At 48.2% G+C, this 21,659-nt stretch overlaps 1 protein-coding gene across 6 annotated transcripts in view; it reads left to right on the top strand.

Moving 5' to 3' along the window:
- The window catches only part of LOC119445633 (sulfotransferase 1B1), a 267,082-nt gene extending 255,882 nt beyond the window's left edge, over window positions 1-11,200 (top strand). For 2 of the 6 annotated variants that reach the window (XM_049663473.1, XM_049663472.1), the window contains exon 2: window positions 10,543-11,200. In XM_049663473.1, coding sequence (XP_049519430.1) covers window positions 10,543-11,092 — 550 coding nt within the window. In that variant the 3' untranslated portion in view covers window positions 11,093-11,200. Of the gene's footprint in view, window positions 1-10,107 lie in introns of all 6 variants that reach the window. The other 4 variants (XM_037709898.2, XM_037709899.2, XM_049663471.1 and 1 more) reach the window with 3 other exon arrangements.
- The last annotated feature ends 10,459 nt before the right edge of the window (window positions 11,201-21,659 follow it).

Raw genomic sequence — 21,659 nt, 5'->3', positions numbered from 1 at the left:
AATTGTCACCGACATCAGGAAGGGTGGTTATGGGAGCAGCGATTGAAGCGCGACTATGTTTGAAGAGAACGAACATCGAGAAAGAAAAAAACGTTTTTTTATTAAAGCGATACACAGTTAGATGCATTCAGCGAAAATAAAATTCCTAATCAATTGTGTATACGCGTGGGGAGAAAAGAACAGCTATATTTTACTTGATCATTATGAATAAATACCTGTTTTCAACGCCGACCGTAAGAGCGCCCACCGATAACGGCGGACGTTGACGCCGCTATCACTTGCAATGCAATGCAGCTCTTGAAGTGGGCAGAAAGGGGCACTCGTAAAATTCACCTGTTACAATACGCCCCCCTCACATATTGTGTTGTTTTGCATTTCGAAGTTTGTCTGAATTTGGTGACGCGTGTATCGTCATTGTTTCTTAACCTCTTTAGTCAAAAGTAGTGAGTTGCGACCGCCAGATAATTGCTCACTTCAGTTGTTTTCGTGCGACAGCGCTGGCCGACGGGCTTAGCGTCCGACGAAAGGACGAGCACTCTACACCCAAAGCGTTCGTCGGCCTCCAAACAAAGTAAGTTCTGCGCAAGGGTACGGTTTCGACACCCGTATGGCTGAACTTTTCCTGCATCGGTTTCCGCGCTGAAAGCTCGAAACGCCCATCACGTCGAATGGTGGGACATATGAATATACAGCTCTAATGGCAGGCTCCCGAAAACAAATTTCGCACCTTTGAGAACAAAATGACGTCACTTCTGTTTTGAACGGATAGGGCCTCACACTATTTTTTCTTCCACCGGAAGTATTCCCTCCTCACACAGATGGCGCTAAGCCCCATGAACCGCCATGTTTTGAACATATGGGCTTCTATGGAAGCTTCGCTATTAGGTGTATGTACCTTGACAGTATGCCAAGAAATGGTCCGAAGTAAAATTACCCTGTACCAACCGTGAAATGTACGTGTAGCTCGTGCATCGAAGCTGAAGCTGTGCTACGCAAATTAGCGGCCGTGCGTTATGATTCTGCTTTCCAACTCACTTTTCGAAATTAAAAGTGCCTCGTTGCCCTACTCAGTGTCTTTCTTTTTTTTCTTGGCAACCTATTCTTAACATATGTAACAAAGACAACGAGCACCTGTGTAGAAGCGCCGGAAATGCCTTTTTACAATCACTCACGGTTATAAAACCATATACGTTCAGTGTGATAGGCAAAAAGTGGCAAGAACCGATGATTACGCATGTCAATGTTTAGAAATCATCGCATCCAAATGTAGGCACTCAGATATTTTTTTAGGTCTAGCCTGACCGGAGTGTTCCAGAATAGGCACCCTGCGCAAAGCTTTGCAGAGTAGACAGCAGCGCCAGAACACACAGCCTAACGAGTGGTGGAAGCAAAACTGGAGGGACGCTGCATACATTCGCCGTGACACTTTCTTTCAAAAGATGAAGCGCCAACAGTGACAGCACACTAAGAAGAACAAAAACAGGACAAGGCGCTTGTCCGGTCTTTGTTCCTTCTTAGTGTGCTGTTACTATTGGCGCTTCATCTTTTGAAAGCTATGCACCAACTAGCCCCACAACGTGTTTTACTGTGACACTTTCGATCGCTTATCACGGGGCAAGTGCGTCCGAGTTGTTAAAACGTTGAAAGTGCGCATGCGCATGGCATAACACTCAGAGGAGCGCCGAAATGACCGCTATCGTTTGGAATGGCGTATCATTTTCATCACCTCTCTAGCGGCCGGTGTCGGCGACGCTGGGGTAAAAATGAAAACTTCGTAGCACCTACTGAACAGTGCAGGGTGCCCATAAATCACCGAAAACAGAATTCACACGAACGTGTGACAAATAAATTTGTAATTCTCTACGTGTTTAATAACTGGTTTTCAACCACCTCATATATCTGCGAAGAGGCTTCGCGGGCCGATAATCGCGTACATTTGAAGCCACAGGCATTTTGTTTATGGTATATTGTCCATGCATGCTTCTGGTGTAGCTTAAAGGTTTGGTCGTAGGCTTTCTCGAAAGAAGTTGCCTCTGCAAATAAAGATCCCGTTCACACACTGCTGTATAAGTACTAAGCACTGCATTGTTTGTGGTGCACATATGTTCTTATATGTCGCCGTTTTACTTTTGCTTGACGCAAACACGTGATTATTTTCAAGCCATCTGCTTCTCTAAGGATGATTTCAATTAAGCATTTGAGGGTAGTATAGCCGACCGAAATAGCATTTTGTTTATTTTGTTGTAGCCTTTCTTGCAGCAAAATTAGGTGCGACACTCTTCAAGGACAGCAGTATCCATAATTCAAAAAACGCCCACCTACGAGCTGCTTCATGGAAAACGATCCATATAGTGCTGCTGTGTGGCGTTGCCTTCAATAAATTCAAGCTTTCAGAGCACAGAAGGAAAAGTCATGGCCGTAAGCTTGTTGGTCATAGCCAGTAGCGCAGGTTTCGAAGGCAAGCAGAACAATATTGAAGCGCATCACTGCAAGCTTCCGCCTAAATGCATGTCGACACGAGTTCCTTCTCTTGGTTAATTTCGCTTTTGCATCACATTTCTTGGTTTTGAGATCTGTTCATGAAGAGCGGGAAAAATTAGGTCGAGGTATCGCGCCGGGAACCAGCGTCCATACTTCCGGTGAGGTATCCATATATCATTCTTTTCAAGAGTAATGTTTAAAAAAATGTGGCAGTTTCAGCCGAAAAGCGAAGCATCAATTGCGATAGAAAATGAGTAGAGAGCTATACGGAGTAAGGATAGTAGTTTTATCAGCTGTATAAACTTCGACATGCAGCAGCACCAGCAGCGCGCAAAACTGTTGTCGACGCCGTAGGCATTTTGCCCGCGTTCGCACCGAAGGCCCGCGGCTTTGGTGACTGTTGCCGGTGCCTCTGGGGGCCGCTGGGAGGTTTTCGGCGAGATCTGAACGGGACACTCGTCGAGCAGCGTCGGAAGTGTTTACCACTTTCTCGCCTCGCAACGTTTTTATGTAAATATGCATTCGGTGCCGCAGCTAAACGTCGCCTCCCCTCCCTCCCTCCCATCCCCCCACGGCCTTTTGCGCGACGGAAGAAGTCGCGTTTGCTCTCCGCCGTGCATTCGCTCCCCGGGAAAGCGCGTGTCCCTCGCGCGCATACGGCATATGGCGGCCGGTGACGATTTCATCGCCGTTGGCGACCTCACGGCGAAGGGCGACGGCAGAAATGAGCTTGGAGTGTCCATATAATTGCAATCGCAATGAAATATCAATCGTAGTCCTCAACGTGACGTTCACACATTTTGGACTTATCTCTGAGGCATTCTTAATTTCAGCGTAGCCTGTGTTTCCAAATATAAAACTCTCTGCCGTGGGCGCGGTACGCAAAAAAAATTGTGAGCACCAGCTTCGCTCACGGCTGCTGGAGCAACCGTGAGCAAAGCAGGAGCGCATAGGAAACTGCTTGCTGTTAGGAGACGCCGCAGCGCTTCTGAGCGAAACTTTTCACCGGGTAAATTCACCGCACATCTCACAACAGCAATATGACGGCAGTATATACCGACAGACAATACAGCACCACCGAAATGAAAGTGAAAAAAGAAGCGAAACCAGAAGCGAGAGAAGTGACGAAATACGCGATCGCAGTGCCACTAATTTTCATGACTACGACTTTGTTCATCTCCCGAGCGGAACTCTGAAACTGAAGTATGTCTAACAAAGTTGACAACTTCGTGACGACGATGGCGTGAATACCAACGCATGACGAAATTCGGATGACGAGGCTACAATGTTGACAATGTAACGATCTTGACGGCACCACAATGTCGCTGTGACAACTGCACGACGAGTCTATGACGACGATAGCGTGATGATGATGGCATGACCAGAGTCGGCTGAGAAAGCTGAAATGACGACGTTGCAACGACCACGACGGCAACACGTCCACCCCCCGATGAGATACATTTTCCCGAACTATTATACAACTTCGGCCACTAGGTCGGGGTCGGAGGCCTGATGACGACGCGTCATGACGAGAGTCAAGTCACGAAGTTGGAATGACAATTGATCTACTGTGATTGCATCTAGACATTGGTGTGACAACGAATGCGTGACGACTCTATGAGGAGGACGATGGCGTGGCAATGATGGAATGACGAGAGTCAGATAATTGAGCTGAAATGGCGACGACATCACGACCACGACCTAGTGGCCCCATCCATTAGAGAACAAGGGTCACTGGGTCGGGGTAGGAGGCGAGATGGTGACGGCCAGACGAGAGTCAGATCATGCGGCTGTAATGACGCCGATGGAACGACTATGGCGCCATCACGACCTAGTGGCCCAAGCAGATAGACAAAACGTAGGCCACTGGGTCGGCGTAAGATAGATAGATAGATAAGCTCAGAACGGCTGAAGTCATGAAAGAATGATAATCGCATTAAAAGGAGGTGTGTGTATGCAGAAGCTCTTGCTAGCACCATAAAGGAGTAGCGGCTCTTTCATTGTTCGTAGACCGTCTATTCTACATGGTCACCCGCCGTGGTTGCTCAGTGGCTATGGTGTTGGGCTGCTGAGCACGAGGTCGCGGGATCGAATCCCGGCCACGGCGGCCGCATTTCGATGGGGGCGAAATGCGAAAACACCCGTGTACTTAGATTTAGGTGCACGTTAAAGAACCCCAGGTGGTCCAAATTTCCGGAGTCCTCCACTACAGCGTGCCTCATAATCAGAACTGGTTTTGGCACGTAAAACCCCATAATTTAATTTTTATTCTACATGGTTGTCTACGCTTCTCCTGTTTCGCCTCAGTCATTCGCTCATATGTGCTGCATTCTCAAATGAGTTCAGTTATTTTTGCTGCGCTAGTGCTTCGTTGAACACACCGTTCTTGCTACATTCCCACTTTCTCAGCTTTCTTCAGTGTTAGCCGCATCAACGGGGGATGAGACTGGTAAACTCCTGTATAAAAGTGATCACAACCCTATTTTCGTGTCAGTTAGCAATTGCGTCGTGTATCCAAAAAAGAAAAAAAATACACAGATGAGATCTGTGAACTAAGAGGCTCCTAAAGAAGCTGCGAAAACAGCAACGACTGTAAGGGTAATACACTGTAACAGTACTAAAGCCGCAAGGCTAAAAACACAGCGGAGCTGATCGGTTCCTAGTTGGTCCTGGCTATACAAAGTGATGCTAAGTTATACGAAGTAATGCGAAGTGATGCTAAGTTATACAAAGTAATGTCAAATGATGGTAAGTTTTACAAAGTTTTACGCGCAGTAGAGATTCCCGGGAAGTCCGACATACAAGCATTTCCTCGTGGTCCGTGGCATCGGGGAACGCCTCGCGAAGCACTTGCAGTCGGAGCACACGCTTGTCGCAGCTACGCACCGAGCTCAGCGCAGAGAGGTTCGTGTTGAACCACAGACGGTCGCAGACACGGCACAGACGTTAAAACTCGAGAGAAAGAAGCTCACGTTGGAACCGGCTATTCGTGACTCCCACGGACTTACGGGCACGGTACCATTCGTTTTCGGCTTCTCTAACGTCGGGATCTTCTAGGAGCCGACGCTTACTCTCTCGTTCGCTAGCATTCTCACGCTGGACGTACTCGGGGCCTCCGGCTCGCCGTCGTCGTTTTGCAGCGGCTTCTTCGGCTAACAGTGCTGGGTCCAATCGGCGAGCGCAGTCTCGCTTAGCAGCGCGCCACGATTCTTGGTAAGCGGCACCTTCCTCGGCAGTGGGAACCTTCCTTGGTCTCCCCATGTCTACGTTTGGCGCGCCGCCGCCGCGCACCGGCTTTCATGCGGAAGGAAGGAGCGCATGCACGGTTGACGTTGACGTCACGTCTGACTCGCGGCGCATGCGTAGTAGTGTGCAGCTGGTGGTGCAGTCGTAGGGTAAGTGGGACGAAAGCTATGCACAGTGTACGGGCGGCGAGCGTAGACGCGCCGGGATAACGTCACGTCGCTTGCGCCGTAGTGCACAGCTGGCGGGAGCTCGGCGGAGCCGTGTCTGTGTCGGGCAACACCACCTAGATAACACAGGCCTACGCACTCTAATCTATGACGTCATGCTACCTGGCCCGAAATTTTCATTTCCAAGGCTAATGTGACGAAAGCGGTGACGTCAAAATCACCGTGGTTTACGCGGGAGCATCCACATTAGATTCTATGGCAGTCGGGCCAGGTAGTATGACTTCATGGATCGGACTGCGTAGGCCTTGGGCTATCTAGGTGGTGTTGGTCGGGCGAAGCAGCGCGCACCTGCGCCGGCGATTACTAGGCAACGCGAGGTGACGTCATAGCTCCGCGGAATTGTTTCTGTCTACGACAGACAGATTACGCTCGGCATAAACAGCTCCGCTGTTAAAAGCAAGCGATTGGTTAAGAAAGGTATACTACCGGCAACGTTTAAGGTTCGTTACGACAACGGCGGAGGTCGCCCACCAACACACACCGGACGCGAATTTTCCTTTATGTTAGGAATGCGGCAATACCCGACGTTCAGAAAGCCACTGGTCTGGTGGAAGCACATACACGTTGACTGCGGTGCATACGCATTGGCGGCGACTGTTCATGAGGGCGCCAAGCGACCCGACTGCATATGAGGGTCCGGCGCTGCGTGCAATGCACCACTGTTTATTATTCCGTCACCCGCCATCGTGGCTTAGCTGCTATGGCTTTGCACTGTTAAGCACAAGTTGAGGGATCAAATCCCGGCCGCGGCGGCCACATTTCGATTAGGACGAAATGCGGAAATGCCCGTGTGCCGGGCACTGGGCACGCGTTAAAGATACTCAGGGGGTCAAAGTTACCGCAGTCCCCTATAATACGACACACCTCAAAATAATACAGTGCTTTGGCGCGTACAACCCCATAATTAAGTTTCATTCTTCAGTCATATTATTAAACGCCTCGAGTAAAAGTTGTCACGTGGTGTTCACGTCACCTTCTACGCAGCTATGCAGACATCATCTGAAAGCACGTAACGTTCACGTTACACGACTAGTCACCCGCCGTGGTTGCTCAGTGGCTGTGGTGTTGGGCTGTTGAGTACGAGGTCGCGGGATTGAATCCCAGCCACGGCGGCCGCATTTCGATGGGGGCGAAATGCGAAAACACCCGTGCACTCATATTTAGGTGCAAGTTGAAGAACCCCAGGTGGTCCAAATTTCCGGAGTCCCCTACTACGGCGTGCCTCATAATCAGATCGCGGTTGTGGCACGTAAATCCCCATAATTTTAATTTATTATACCACTAGTTGGCTCCAGACAGCACTAAGCAACATTTTTGCCTATCTCGCATGGGGAAAATCCGCAACTGTACCAGGAAGGCAATGTCGCTGTGGTTTTAACAGCGGAGCTGTTCTTAGTCGAGCGTGTGCCGTCAATGACGTCACCGTCACGCAGGGGCAGAACCGGAGAGGTCACGTGACCCGTTCGCCGGGAAGAGGGGAGGAGAGGTGCCGGAGTAGAATAGCAGCTGTGTGCGACGCGCACTCTTGCACGATGGACGCGTCCACTTAGCTCCCGGTCTTGCGGTAAACAGCGCAAAAGAGTTCATGGTTGAATAATTAACTTGGTTTGAATCAGAGTGCTATAGATGCACTCTATTCATCCTCGTTGGGGACTACATTGTGGATAGAGTTAAGAAATCTTGGCTAATCGAAAAAGAAAGAAAAAGCGAAAAAAAAGAAACATACTCACAGAAACAAAACGACCACAGCTCCGCTGTTTTGACAGACTTCACTTCGTGGAACTGGCTGCATTTTTCTATGTAGAAGGGCATGAGATCTGACAACACGCCTTGATAATCGGGGACCAAGATCTTCTCTGCGGGCAAAGCTAAAGAGAGAGAGAGAAAAAAAGTTGCAGTGGCTTAGCTCGGCTATGCCAGGATATACGTAGCGTTAGCAAAGGGCAAACCTTGACGTCATCGACGGCGTTTTGTTGTTGCTGCAGGGGTGGTCGGGCACGTCGCTCAGCCTCCTGGCGACGACGCTTTCCTAGACGTTCGTCCCTGTGCTCCAGTGTCTCCGCAGCACGTTTGGCCTTCTTCTGTTCATTCCTCCTACTCTCAACCGCTAATTGCCAGGCAACTACTTCGGGATCCGATCAGTCAATCTTATCCGTTCTTCTGCGCTGTTGAGCAGCATTTGCGCTCTCCTTCTCCATGGCTATACCACACTGGCAAACGCCAGTCAGAAGCGCAGCGGCTCCAGCGCAGTGTCAGACGGCGACTGCACAGTGAGCGCGCGCCGGCGCCAGTGCGTCTACCACGGCTACGACGTCACTCCTCTAGAATGCGCACACCGGCGGCGGTAAGTCGCGCGCGGCGGCGGCGGAGTGCGCGAGAGGTGCCGGCTCCGGTGGCTCCGGTGCGCAAGCCGTGTGACATCACTGATCCTTGCGCATGCGCAGCACGGCTCTTGATGTGCCGCGCGATACGGGCTTGGCTAGGCCAGTGTAGCTAACGCTACAAGAAGACGTTCACTTTTGAAAGGACAGTAAGGCTGGGTTAAGGCACATGCCTCTAGCCAGCTATTTTGGGCTAGGGCATCGAAAGAAAGTGGGGCAAAATGGCAATTTAATTGTGAGGACAGACAGAGGGGTCGCGAAGAACATGATCGAAGGTGTGTGCTCCGAGCTGGAATCCAAAACCGCTCTGTGTAAAATAAAAAAACAAACAAAAAAAAACACCGGTGCTCGAATGACACATTGAGTGAAATATAGTGATTGAATTACCGTCGATTACCGGTAGCATTACCGGTAGTATTACCGGTAGCAATACCGTCGATAGTCATCACGGAATGGCTTCTGACGCAAATTTTTGTTTTATCAGAAGTCTTTCCACTATAATGTATAGTTGCAAGTTTAACATATAATTTTAATGATATTCGCAGGTCTGCCAGCCCGAGCGCATGGCTGGCACTACTGAAACGGTATTTTTGTTTTTGCAGCATGTCAAAATGAATAAAAACATGGCTTTAGTGAAGAACGGATGTAATTGCAGGGCGAAAAGCTTCTCATGTGACTCCAGAACTAGGCTTGAAGATTGATGCACCTTACAGGTACAGCCAACAACATGCACAACCAACATGAATCAATGGACAGTCCCGCTATATCTTGGCGCCTTTGGGAATTCAAAAGCATGCCCTTTGCTCATCAGTAAATCCGCACACATTTAAACTATAGGTCAAGCTACTTCAAAACACAACATTAGCGTTACTAGTAGACCCTTTCCGGCTCCCACTAATTCTGTGTGATAGAGTGAGTTCTGACAGTTTTATTGCGCATTCAGCATCATTAAAAACATACAATGTTAAACCCGATAAGAACCTTCTATCTTTTGGTTATTTTTGTCGCAGTCACAAATAACACACCACGCTTGAACGCTCCGATATGCTTAATCTACGAGAACAATAGCGACTATTTCCCACTTCAGTTTCACAATCTTTACTTGAATAACAATGAACCACTTCGGATATTTTACGTGCGGAATCGTCGCTGTCAAAAACAATAGCAGAGGAGACATTGCATGTTGACGTGCCGTTGTAGCAAACACGCATATGTCTATCCAGCAATTTTCCCCTGGCACACGCCTGACACACGTAAATAAATTCCGGACCAGCTTCACGCACAAATCTTCTAAGGTGTATGTGCAGAATATTAATTAATATTTTCGTGGGCACTTCAAGTTAAGAGACGTTTTGGTAGCGTGCATAATTGCACTCAATGTAGTTTACAAGTGTACACTCGAAATGTACAAGTGCGTTCTAATTCACTCCACCTCCACCAGCTTTTATTTCAAGTATTATTTCATTATCCTAATCGAGATGGTACAAGAAAAACTAAAATGCAGGCAAATCTGGGTTCAATCAACAATCTGAAAGCAAACAGGTTGGCACAAGTTGAAAACTTAAGAGGAGGGAACCCTATATACTGAGGCACCTCCGCGATTTTATTCGTATGTCTTAGAGTAGCCAACCGGACACTTCAACTGGTTAACCTCTCTGCCTTTCACCTCTTATTTTCCTTGTTTCCTTCCTTCCTTCCTTCCTTAACCGTATGTCTTGAAAAGTTGTCGGATAAGCAATGCCAGCTTACTGTTGTTTTCATTTTTTTTTCAGATTCACACTTCGCGCACAAACCGAAATGACTTCTCGGAGGCCTTATCGTCAAATCATTGACGGCGTCCCCAGGTGTGCCTTTCTGAAGCCAGATATATTTCGCAAGAATCTCTCGTTCCGTGCAGCCGACGGTGATCTCATACAAAGCACGTATGTTAAGTGCGGGACCCATTACGTGCATTACATCACACAGCTTATACTAAAGCGAGGTGAGCCTGTCAAAACTTACCAGGAATTCACCAGCAACACCCGCCTCATCGAGTACATGGACAGCACCGACTGGAAGTCCGCTCTGCCACTAAGATTGTTCTTAACACATCTTCCACTGCGCCGTGACACCATGAACCCGAAAGCCAAGTACGTCTACGTGGCCAGAAACCCGTGGGATGCCGCAGTTTCGCTCTTTCGAATGGTGACCGACATGAGTATCTACAGGTTCCAGGATGGCACGTTCGAGGAATTCCTAGGGCCATTCATGGAAGGCGACCTCGGCTACGGTGACTACTTCGATCACGTCGCGTCGGGGTACGCATTAAAGGACAAACCCAACGTGTTCTTCGTTACTTACGAGGAACTCAAGGAGGACACTCGCAACACGGTGCTGAAATTGGCTCACTTCCTGGGTGAGAGCTACGGCTGCGCCCTGGAAGAAGACGAGGAGGTCCTCGAAAAAGTTCTTGAGTGGTCCAAGCCGGAGAACATGAGGAAGGTGATTGTTTTTGATTTGGCACAAAACCCAACTTCCGAATGGCACGATCTCTTTGTCCGGAACAACGTGTCCAGTAAATGCGGCTACTTAGGAGACAAGACTAAGTACAGCCTCGTCAAAGAAGCCAAGATTGGTAGCTGGAGGGAGTATTTCACTCCGAGCCAGCTGACTTGTTTCGAGAAAAAGATACAGGATCAGGGACACAAAGCGTCTTTCATGGAACTGTGGAAGGATATTCGAGACGAGGCAATCGCATTGTCCTCAGGTCGGGCATAGTGCATACTTTGTTGAAATATAGTGATTCTATAACTTCAAGTTACAATACTACCCAGCCATAGAGCCTAGAAAATGAGCATTGTAACTATTTGATTTATTAAAATGTTCCCAAATGCATAGACGCCTTGCAGGCTACTTAGTTTTCTGCAAAACTTTTCAAAAAAACATGTAACATCATTTCGCATAATTTATATTACAGCAAAGCTGTTAGCCTCTAGTGGTCGGGATTTTTGTGTACACGTGCGCGCTGGGCACACAAAAATGTGAGCCGATCCCGGTATACGTCCAAAGAAGCGGGAAGGGCAGTGGTGTTGCTGCTCCGAGCATCACATGACGTTATCTGGTGACATCATCACTAGACAATGACGTCAAGCGTGAAAGAAGCGGGAAGCACGCACTGCCCTTCTCGATTCTTTGCACAGTCTCCGGGATTGGCCCACATTTTTGCGTAAGCAGCGCGTTTGATGACATTTTACGTCATCGCGTCACGTCTCACGTTATGACGTCATCAGGCAATATCCTGACAATGCCGTTATCACGTAATGTAACTTTTGACCGTGATGATGTCATCCCCGCACGTTTGACGTGATAACGTAATCCCGTTTCGTCATCATGTCAAACGTGACGCCACCACTTGGTCACGCGGGTTTTGGTACTATCGGATGTTCACGCCAGATTTTTCGTTTCATTGCACAAATAATGATTTCATATGTATAAAGAATATCCCCCTCAGCAGTTGTAATGCGGTTTTCGACAGCTTCGGTGGAGTTCCACATTCGCAAGGCCGGAATGGTAGGTCATTTCTCTAGCTTCAATTTCACTGTTTAGGTTCTCTTCGATGGTCAATTCAATTGACTTTCCCGGTGAAAGAGAGCGTGCACTTTCTCTGTTCACTTCATTGATTAGTATTGATTCTTCAAAAGAGCGGCATGGGACATCATTGTGTCACAGCTATGAATTCCTTTTTTTATACATATACTAGCATCAGGCCACAACCTGCATTTTTCCAACAGAATGCATTAAGCGACGTCGTTGTAGCCTACAAGGCATGTGTGCACTCATGTTTTGAAGCGGTTTTCTGCAATAGGCATTTTGTGTGATGCATATTACATCCTGCCCACAGGATTGTCAACCTTGCATGCGAGTGAGCGCAGGACGTGCGTAGAAAGTTAATGCACCACGCGCGCAACAGCTGCGTGGCCCGTTTACAGCTTCGTTTACAGAAACTAGTGAGTGCGCGTCCGGTTTGCACCCCCTCCCCCACCTTCCTCTCATAAAGCAGGCCAGTATCTCATACTTAACTCGCAGACGTCCTCGGGTTGAGCACGAGAAATTGATGAATGCTGATTTTGAGTACTTGTTCTCGATTTTTGTGTGTGTGTATGTAAGGCACAGGTTTCAGACAGAGGCCCGGAATAAAATGAAGTACCTTGCGCGCTAGAAAAAGACGAAGCAGTGGTAGACAGTCGGCTGGAGCTGTGATCTGTGTACCAGCCTGCGCGTTTACCGCCAACCTTTTACATGCAAATAGCTGCTTTACGCGTCCTCTTCGTACCAATATATATATACAACATACACATTTTTGTACAGTTATAAGTGGCGTTATTTCAAAGCAGTTTTTAACCGAGGCGGACATACTCTGCCGCTATAACATGAGCTTCAGCAAACCAATTAACAAGATGTCCAATAAATAATTTTTTGTGGCTCTGGGTGCATCTGTTTCACTGGCGAACTTAGAGGCAGTCAAATTTTAATGCACCCCCATCCATGATAAACTTTCAATATGGCACCTTATTCGAGTCATTCATTATCAAATTTCGAAGTTCAATAGAGGCAATATCGAAACCGAGTGCGTGCCGCTGCTACCTTAGACGGCGACCCCTCGTAGAGAAGTGAGGGACGAAATTTGAATAATGGCCATATAGAGGCGTATCCTGACACGGAAGACGACCACACACACATGCAGGCAAAGCTAACCGTGTCAGTACGTGCGCCGAGACGTTCAGTTTTAATCTTTGTCGCGCTTTTCGTCACGGGGTATTTACGTCTGATATGACAACGCCTTTATATCATAGCTGTCTTTTCCGCTCTCCCGGTACGTTTGGTTTCAATATTGACTTAATTTACAGTCGCCATTTGATGATGAATATCCAGATGTGGGTTCGGTTTTCAAGATTTATGAAATGGTCGACAATCCATGCTGTGAAGATGGTTTGCCAGCGAAGCTGTGGTATCACCTGATCCGGCAGACCAATGTGACTTGGTCTAGAACTGGGTCCTACCGAGCCTGAGCATGACGCCGTTGTGCATATTAACGTTGTATTTGATTTCGTCGCTCAGCGTATTCGCGCTATTCTTCAGGTGGCCTACCTGTGCGTGGCATGCTTTGGGCAGGAACCGCTGCGTCCTTTCTAGCCTGAGCACGACGCCGTTGTGCATGTTGACGTTGCTGTTCCCGTCACCGCTCAACGTGTTCACGCCGCTCTTAGAAAGTCATAACTATGCGTGGTATTTCCACAGCGCTTCCACAACAAAAATGAAAACAATTGCTAGGCGGGTTATTCTTTTACATATCTTGTTTTACACATATAAAGCGAGGTCGAAAGTGTAGTGACATCACTCCCTGCTTCGTATGCTACAGTTGCCGCTTTCCGGTAACTGCAGCTTATGCAACCGTAATCCTTACCGGGAAACGCTTTCGGCAAACGCTATGTGCTTCGCATTGTTCGAACGCGCCATATGCCGCGGGTGCGCCAAGCCAGCTTTCTGGTTATTTTGCTTCTTATCTCCGCATGGCCGGCGCCACCACTACCGCATATGCGTGTAGGCGAGCGCCATTCGGTGGTGCTGCAATCAACCCAGCGGCGCACGCGGCGCGCCTTCCGCTGTCAATGGTGCTTTCTCTCTACAGAGACGAAGAATTCCCGGAATCCTAGTCATATACAGCTTCACTGTAAAACGAGGTGTAATAAACGGAGCCTCTCAATTTACCATTCAAACCACTGCTCCCAAGGCACTAAAAATTTTTTTATAGAATTATTTTTCTAACGGCCGCAGCATGGCCACAGCACGTTGGGCCGCTGCGCGTTCGGCTTCCCGTCGCTTTCGCATCCATTCGGGCTGTTGAACGCACCGGCGCACCTTGAAAGCGCGCTCTTCCTCTACGGAGTGAGCGACACGAATCTTACCCATACCGAGTCCAAGGGCAACTGATCACGTCGCTAGTGAAATGGCTATGTCTATAAAAGATGAGACACAGCTATTTGTTAGTAGACTATTATACGTTTTCTGACTGCCATTTCGACACGCATCGTCGCAGACTAGCCTTTGGGCAACAGCTTTCATCGCTCCAGCGCCTTGTTTTTGACTCTTTAGGCACCCACGTGTGACAAGGGTAGTTCAAGGGCGCGTTACAGGCCTAGCCCACAGGGGTATGTGCCATTGAGCTTGGACCCTTTCTGCTCTTTCACCAAAATCAGCCCACATGACAGGTGTGTGTTCCCTTGCGATTGGACCCTTTCTGCACAATCATCAGGTTCGGCCCCCTTTTTCTAATTGTTGTTCTACGTGTCGTTTTGTCCGCGGACACGATCCGCCAGAACCTAGCCATAAACAGTTTCGCTGTAAAACAATAACAGCAAATATTGATGGAACAAAAGTGGGAAAACGACAAACAACGGAGTTTGGTGATGGAAATTCTTCGTGTTTTTTTTCTTTCTGGTGACAGGTAGGACATTAGGCAATATAACAAACTGATTGTTGGCGCAACCCACGGCCCCGTTCCAAAGGGGACGCTCCCAGCATTCATCCATTAAGCACTACACCGCGTTTTCTTTGCACAGCATGTGTGGTGGACCACACCAATTCCCTCCACAATATTGGGTCAGTTGTGTGTCTCCTATCGACGGCGCCTGCTCGGCACGAGCGCGAGAGGAAGTAAACATTTATTTTGCTCTACGTACGGAGTATATATATTGGTGGAGTCTGCCAGACCAAGAGTTTTTCTTATGAGCTGCACCAGAAGGCCCCACCATGTTTGTCGTGTGTTTCAGGCGAATAGGGGACAGCCAGTGAAAGGAGAGGGACCTCCCAGGAAGGCCTCGTATATGCGGTATAATGCGAGCCGTGGTAAAAGAGAATGTGGTGCTCTACGGACAAGTGTGGCGTCTGCTGTGCTAAAGATTTAGAACGGGGAAGGTAACAAGGTTGCTTCTTCTCGGAGGTTTCGTAGACAAGTCGTAGACAAGTCGGAGCACGAAGTCCAGATCGACTTCGTGCTACGACTTCCCTCTGGCCATAGGGTAGGAGGCCCAAGATCGACTTCATCTCGGAAGAGGTCGTGAGCTCTATTGGTTCCTTTAATTCCCTAGTCGCCAGGTAGCCACTCGATTGAGACGCTGATGTTTGGAAGTTTGTGCAGATACGTTTGTGACTCGTGGTAAATGTGGCAGGGCGTCGCATTGGCGTGGAACGCTTTGCATGAATCCTGGCTGTCGGATTGAATTATGATGTTGGTCGCTGAGTAGGAAGCCAGCGTGATCGCTTCTGCTATGGCGGCGATCTCTGCTTGCTCTATGTCAGAAACCTGCAACCTGGGTGAAGGTGTCGAAGCGCCGTAGCGCCTACAGAGATGCGGAGTGCGTTTGGTTCCAAACCAATTTCCAAACATCAACGCTACACTAAATCGCCTTGCGGCAAGATATACCAATTGCGGCTGCAGTCTCTAGAGATGCCGAGGGCATCTAGCTTAAAACACGCCGAAGGTAATTGTTCGCACCGTCAACGCTACGCCCAATCACCTCGCGGTGGAAGACACTGGTTGCGCCCACGGTATCACGGAAGCGTCAGGACTTAGCTGTCATGTAGGGAGGAGCACGGTTAGACCCTAAAGCGATACTGTCAGCTCGAGATCGGAGGTGCTGTTCTGTACCGCATCGAATTCCGCCATGTTGTCAAATTGGTTGTCAAATGTTGTCAGATGACGGTGTTTAGAATGCTGCCATGGTCCCTCTTGGGCATATAATGGCGCCATTACCAAATTTCACAATATGGCGTAATTTGACAATGTCTAGAATAGCACCCCGAGAACGAAAATGTCTAACCCGCACCGCAGCTTAAAAATTCGCCGTACACACTGTTAACGATCACGTGAGTTCACTTCCCTCGGCTTTCCTCCTCCTCTTCCCCCTGCTGCTCCTGCTGCTGACCAGCGGTAAAGCTCTTGCCGCACACGTGGGTCAAACTGAAAGTATCGTTGCCAGCACGCCACCGTAGTCGTACCATTGTCATCCTTGCTGGCGCCTGGCTGTAGTCTTGGACGATTGGCCAGTCCCGGACAAAGTGCAAGCAAACACAGGATGTAGTGCGAATCGAGCCAGCCAACGGCGGCTGGTGATGCACGTAACCGCGGACGTGAGCTTCAACACCATCCCGCCGTGACACCGTCGTTGTGCTACCGTAGTTGACATTCCGCCGATGTGATTCTATCGCCACTATGCGTTGTCGTCCTTCCATTGCGGTCACTTTTCGTAGGGATTCCAGTGTCGGCATCACATTGTCGCCATGCCAATGGTCATTCCAGCGTCGTAATCCAATTGTCGTCATGCCATCGTCACCACATCGTCGTGGTCATCCTGTCAATGTGATTTCGTTGTCATCATTGTATCGTTCTCATTCTGTCGTGGACGTTCCATTGTCTTCATTTTGGAGTAGTGGATTTCATTTTCCTCATGACATCGGCGTCATTCTAGCATCGTGATACAGTTGTTCACATGTCGTGGTCGTCATACCGTTGTAATGATTTGGTCATCGTCATCATGTCGTCGTCATCTCGTTTTTTCATTTCAGCTCCCTAATTAGTTTCGTCACACCGTCCTTGTCATGTCTGCGTTGTGAAGCCATCGGAATTATTCTTCGTCAACCGTCTTCGTCATATCATCGTCGCATCGTCATTCCATTGTCATTAATTTACATTTTAGTCATGTTGTCGTGGTCATCCCGTGGTCTTCACTTTGCCGAACGAAGTAATTCGGGTGTCGTCATGCCAACGTCATACCGTCGTCGCTATCCCATTGTTCTCGCTATTCCACCGTCGTCATTTAGTCAGCTTCATATCCGTCGTTCTGTCGTCGTCATTCCTGAGACGTCATGCGTGACACATAGCACGATCGAGCGCAAAGAGTTTATACGGACCTAGTCCGTTCCCAGTGAAAATGTGCGCAACTGGGTCGTGTGATATGTACTTGCAAATCTTCGCTAAGCAGGGACACTGTTCTTCTCAAACGCCAATGAATGCTTGGCGCAAACCGATTGTTGCGCCTTTCTTTGGGCGGCACGTATAGAACCGGGATAGCGCGCTCCCACGTGATAGCGCGCTCCGGATCGCGCCTGTCCGTGGAACGTGAAGCTACGGCTCGCTGTGCAATACTGGCGTCGATTCGGGTCAGCTGTCATTCCTTCGCTCCTGAGGCATAAGTACGTGCATACTCACAGAGCACGTGCCATCCGCCGATCTACCTGTCATCCTTACTTTCTGTCGCTCTCCTTGCCCAGTGCGTGGTAATAAACCGAATTCGTTTCCGGTTATAATGCCCGCCCATCGTTTTGTTCATATTCTCTCTCAGAAGTAGGGCAAGGACAAAAAATTATTTTTATGAAGGAGAAGACGATGATGATGATGCTCCTAAAACCTTGCTTCTGCAAATTGTTTTTTCTGCATGGTCCAAGCAGTAAACAGTAATCACTGGTATATTTATTTGCCGGCTTAAATATTTTAACAATTCGATTCTTAATGCCTAATACCTAAAAGTGCGGCGGTGACACACACAGTTCCACACAATACTCATCTGATGTGCTCATGGACAATTGAAGTAGCCACAGTACCAATTTCAGACTTCTAGGGAAGGCCTTAGGGCCTTGACTAGAAGTCTTCTAGTGTCTTCTAGAAGTCTTCTAGAAGTGTCTTCTAGTGTCTTCTAGAAACATTCTAGAAGTCTTCTAGTGAAGGCCCTTAGGCCTTCACTAGAAGCTTTAGTCTTAGAAGGAACTTAGGGCACCCCCCACCGGACGAAAAGAGCGACAAACATGCACACACACAAGGCGCTGCTTACCGAGCACTCAAATCGCAATCGTGTCTCTGTACTCGAAAACACTTCAGAATAAAACGTCCAATAGTGCACCTATTGTCTAGCGCAAAGATATCGCCTTTATCATGGCACCCCATAGTGATGTCGATATCTTACGCTCCTGCCACTTCAACGGGTCCTTTATTTCTGCATTTAGTGAGTCAACAATAAGTGACAAGAAGCCTGTTTCCATCTTAATATCGTGGATGCCGCATTAGCGGCCGCAAACTTTTGCGTAATGACGAGTTGTTACTGAAATTATTTCACTTTCCCTCTGGAAAATGTGCCTTGAGAAAAGGAGAGAGTGGCATTGAAATAGAAGAGGAGATGGGGAGAGGGTGACACACCGAGAAGCCCCCACGGACGCCGGGAAACCGAGTGACACCAGTGACACTAAGCACAACAGGTCACACGAGAGCCAAAACCATTCTGGAGCTGCTATGGGAAACTAGTTCTGCCCAGGGGGCCCTAGTGAAAAAAGATCACCGGCTTTTCACTCCGTGAAGATGGTCGAACAGGGACGCTGTGTTAAGTACACCGAGTGTTACATCGTGCGAGTCAAACTTCGCAAGCAGTCTATATTTTAAATATTTTATTTCACCATTATTTCACCTCCCCCGCAGGGGCGTCTGCGTCAGCAGGCGTTTGGTGTGTTGCGACACCACGTACCCGAGCACACGAGGGTTGGACCCTACCGCGTGTAGCCGTGCGCGGCTTAGCCTTGTCCGGGGAAAGGGGGATCCTGGGGGTTGCGCCGATGCCGGGTGTTTGGACCTTTAAGGCCCCTCGGCGGAGGCAACACACCCCTTTGGCCTCTGCTTCACGTAGACGGCACCTCCGGACTGACCCACCCGGGGGAAATCGGTAGTTGCCTTTTCCTGTCCCCCTTTCAAGTCTTCGTCTTTCCCTCTCACTTTCAATCTTTCCTGTCTTCTACTCACTTCGTTTACTTCTCGTTTTTCCAGGCAGCAAGGGTTAACCGTGTGTATCTATCCAATCTTGGGTACATATATTAGGTTATAGCGGCGTTGCATAGCTGGCGTCTACAGGTATTTTCCTAACCTCGTAGCGTCCCCTTGTTGGGCTCGGTGGTGGGTGGCTACCATCGCCGCCGAATATTCAAAGAATGTGATGGCAAATGCATTCCCCCCCCCTTCCAGATCGCCCTAACAAAAGAGGGCGCACCGAAGCAACTTTTGATTTTACTTTTCGAAGCAACCCAGAAACATTCCCACGTTACCACGTAATGCACAGTGAATGAACCACTCCTGTAAGAAAGCTATCACCATTCTTAGTGTCGAAATGCCTCGTAGAAAAAATTGGGAAACAATACAAGGCCTCAAAGATGTCAATGGGGACCTCCTCCTCGAACTCAAAACCAAAGACCAAGTGGAAAAGCTGGCTGATCTCACCAATATCGGTGATATCAAAGTCACACTCTCAGCACACCGTTCTCTAAACACAAGCAGGGGCGTGATATCAGAAGAAGATTTCTTAAATCTGAGTGATGAAGAACTCCTTGAAGGGTTCCAAGAACAAAATGTAATCAAGGTTCAAAGAATAACTCTCCGAAGAAACGACGAACAAATCCCCACCAAGCATGTCATACTTACCTTTGCTACGAGTATTTTGCCTAGTTCACTTGAAGCAGGATATGTCAAAATCAACGTGAGACCGTATATCCCCAACCCGAGGCGGTGTTTCAAGTGCCAGAGGTTCGGACATGCTTCACAATCATGCAGAGGGAAATCAACATGTGCAAAGTGTAGTGCCAATGATCACCAGTCGGACAACTGCAATGCTCCTCCACACTGTACAAACTGCAAGGGAGATCATCCAGCGTATTCACGATCTTGCCCTTGCTGGAAGAAAGAAAAAGAGATAATTGCACTCACGGTGAAAGAGAAGATTTCCTTTTATGAAGCAAGGAAAAAACTATCGCACTTACCTCAAACATCCTATGCCAGTACGGCGCGGCAGGGGGCAGCGCCACAGTGGTCTCAGGGGTCTACAGGGATCACAGTCAGTGGCCCAGTAGTAACTCCACGCGCCCCCTTGGTAGCAGCAGTCAGCGCTGCTCCATCGTCATCCAAGACGGGCCTGCAGACCCCGGTTTTGCAGGGCCCTAGGCTAAATCGAACTCCAAGGCATGAGACGCGCGTCTCAGTGCCTGGTTCTCGATCATCCAGCGCCTCTGAGAAGGATATGGAGATCGACACAAAAACTCCAGCGTCCTCGACGCCAAAAGATCAGCGCTCTCTGGAGCGCACTAAGAAAGATAAACTCTTAGTAACTGCGCCAAAAAAGGGACCGGTAACCTGAACGGTTACCGCTCTCACATTAGTTCAATCCCTTTAACTCATGTCACCTAAAACCTTTGAGTTCATACACATAAATTAACATTCTCAATTCCGCCACTATGGCTTTTATTGTGCACTGGAATTGTAGAGGCCTGATTCATAACTTAGTTGACATTAAAGACATAACAAATAAGTTCTCGCCAGTCGCATTTTGCCTACAGGAAACGAATTTAGGCCCTAAAAATAGTCAATTGCTCAAAGGTTTCACCATCGTCCGAAAGGACCGTGAACAGTCTAGTCGTTTGTCAGGAGGAGTTGCTATAGTCGTGCAAGGTGGCACTCCTACCCGAAATGTTCCATTAAATACCTCTCTCGAGGCTGTAGCCATCACTGTTCTCTCATATAAAACTATTACCATCTGAAAGAACTTCTTCTTGGGCAAGTTGGTGCTGATATTTCCTAGGTGAACTTGTCTGTGGCGCAAAATGCATTTTGTGAAAAGGGACAGAAGAGTCTCTTCACTGTCTCTTCTCTTCTGTCCCTTTTCACAAAATGCATTTCGCGCCACAGACAAGTTCACCTAGGAAATATTACCATCTGTTCAACTTATATTCCACCTCATGCCCACGTTACGATTAGAGAGATGGAAGACCTAATACAACAGCTGCCTGAGCCTTTTCTTTTAGTGGGAGATTTTAATGCACATTCTGCTCTTTGGGGCAGCGATAAAACTGACCAAAGAGGGCAGTTTATTGAAGATTTCATTTTATCAAATAATGTTTGTCTTTTAAACTCAGGTGCACCAACCTATTTCTCGCCTACCTCACGTAACTTTAGTTGTCTCGATTTAGCCTTCTGCTCACCATGTGTTTTTAATGATTTTAAGTGGGAAGTCCTGGACACTTCATATGGAAGTGATCATTTGCCAGCAGTCATCAAACTTTCATCCCCATTACCTATCATAAGCTCTAAACCACGTCGCTGAAAGTTACAACACGCAGACTGGCCTCTATTTACGGAGACCGCAAAACTTGAAGACGTCCTTTTAACGGAACTAAACATAGATGAAATGAATGAAAAACTCACAGCAGTCCTGATAGCAGCAGCAGAAAAGGCAATACCCCAATCATCAAACATTGTGCG

The sequence above is a fragment of the Dermacentor silvarum genome, chromosome 3, assembly GCF_013339745.2.
Source record: "Dermacentor silvarum isolate Dsil-2018 chromosome 3, BIME_Dsil_1.4, whole genome shotgun sequence".
Lineage (NCBI taxonomy): Eukaryota > Metazoa > Arthropoda > Arachnida > Ixodida > Ixodidae > Dermacentor > Dermacentor silvarum.
This window is presented reverse-complemented; position numbering and strand designations above follow the sequence as displayed.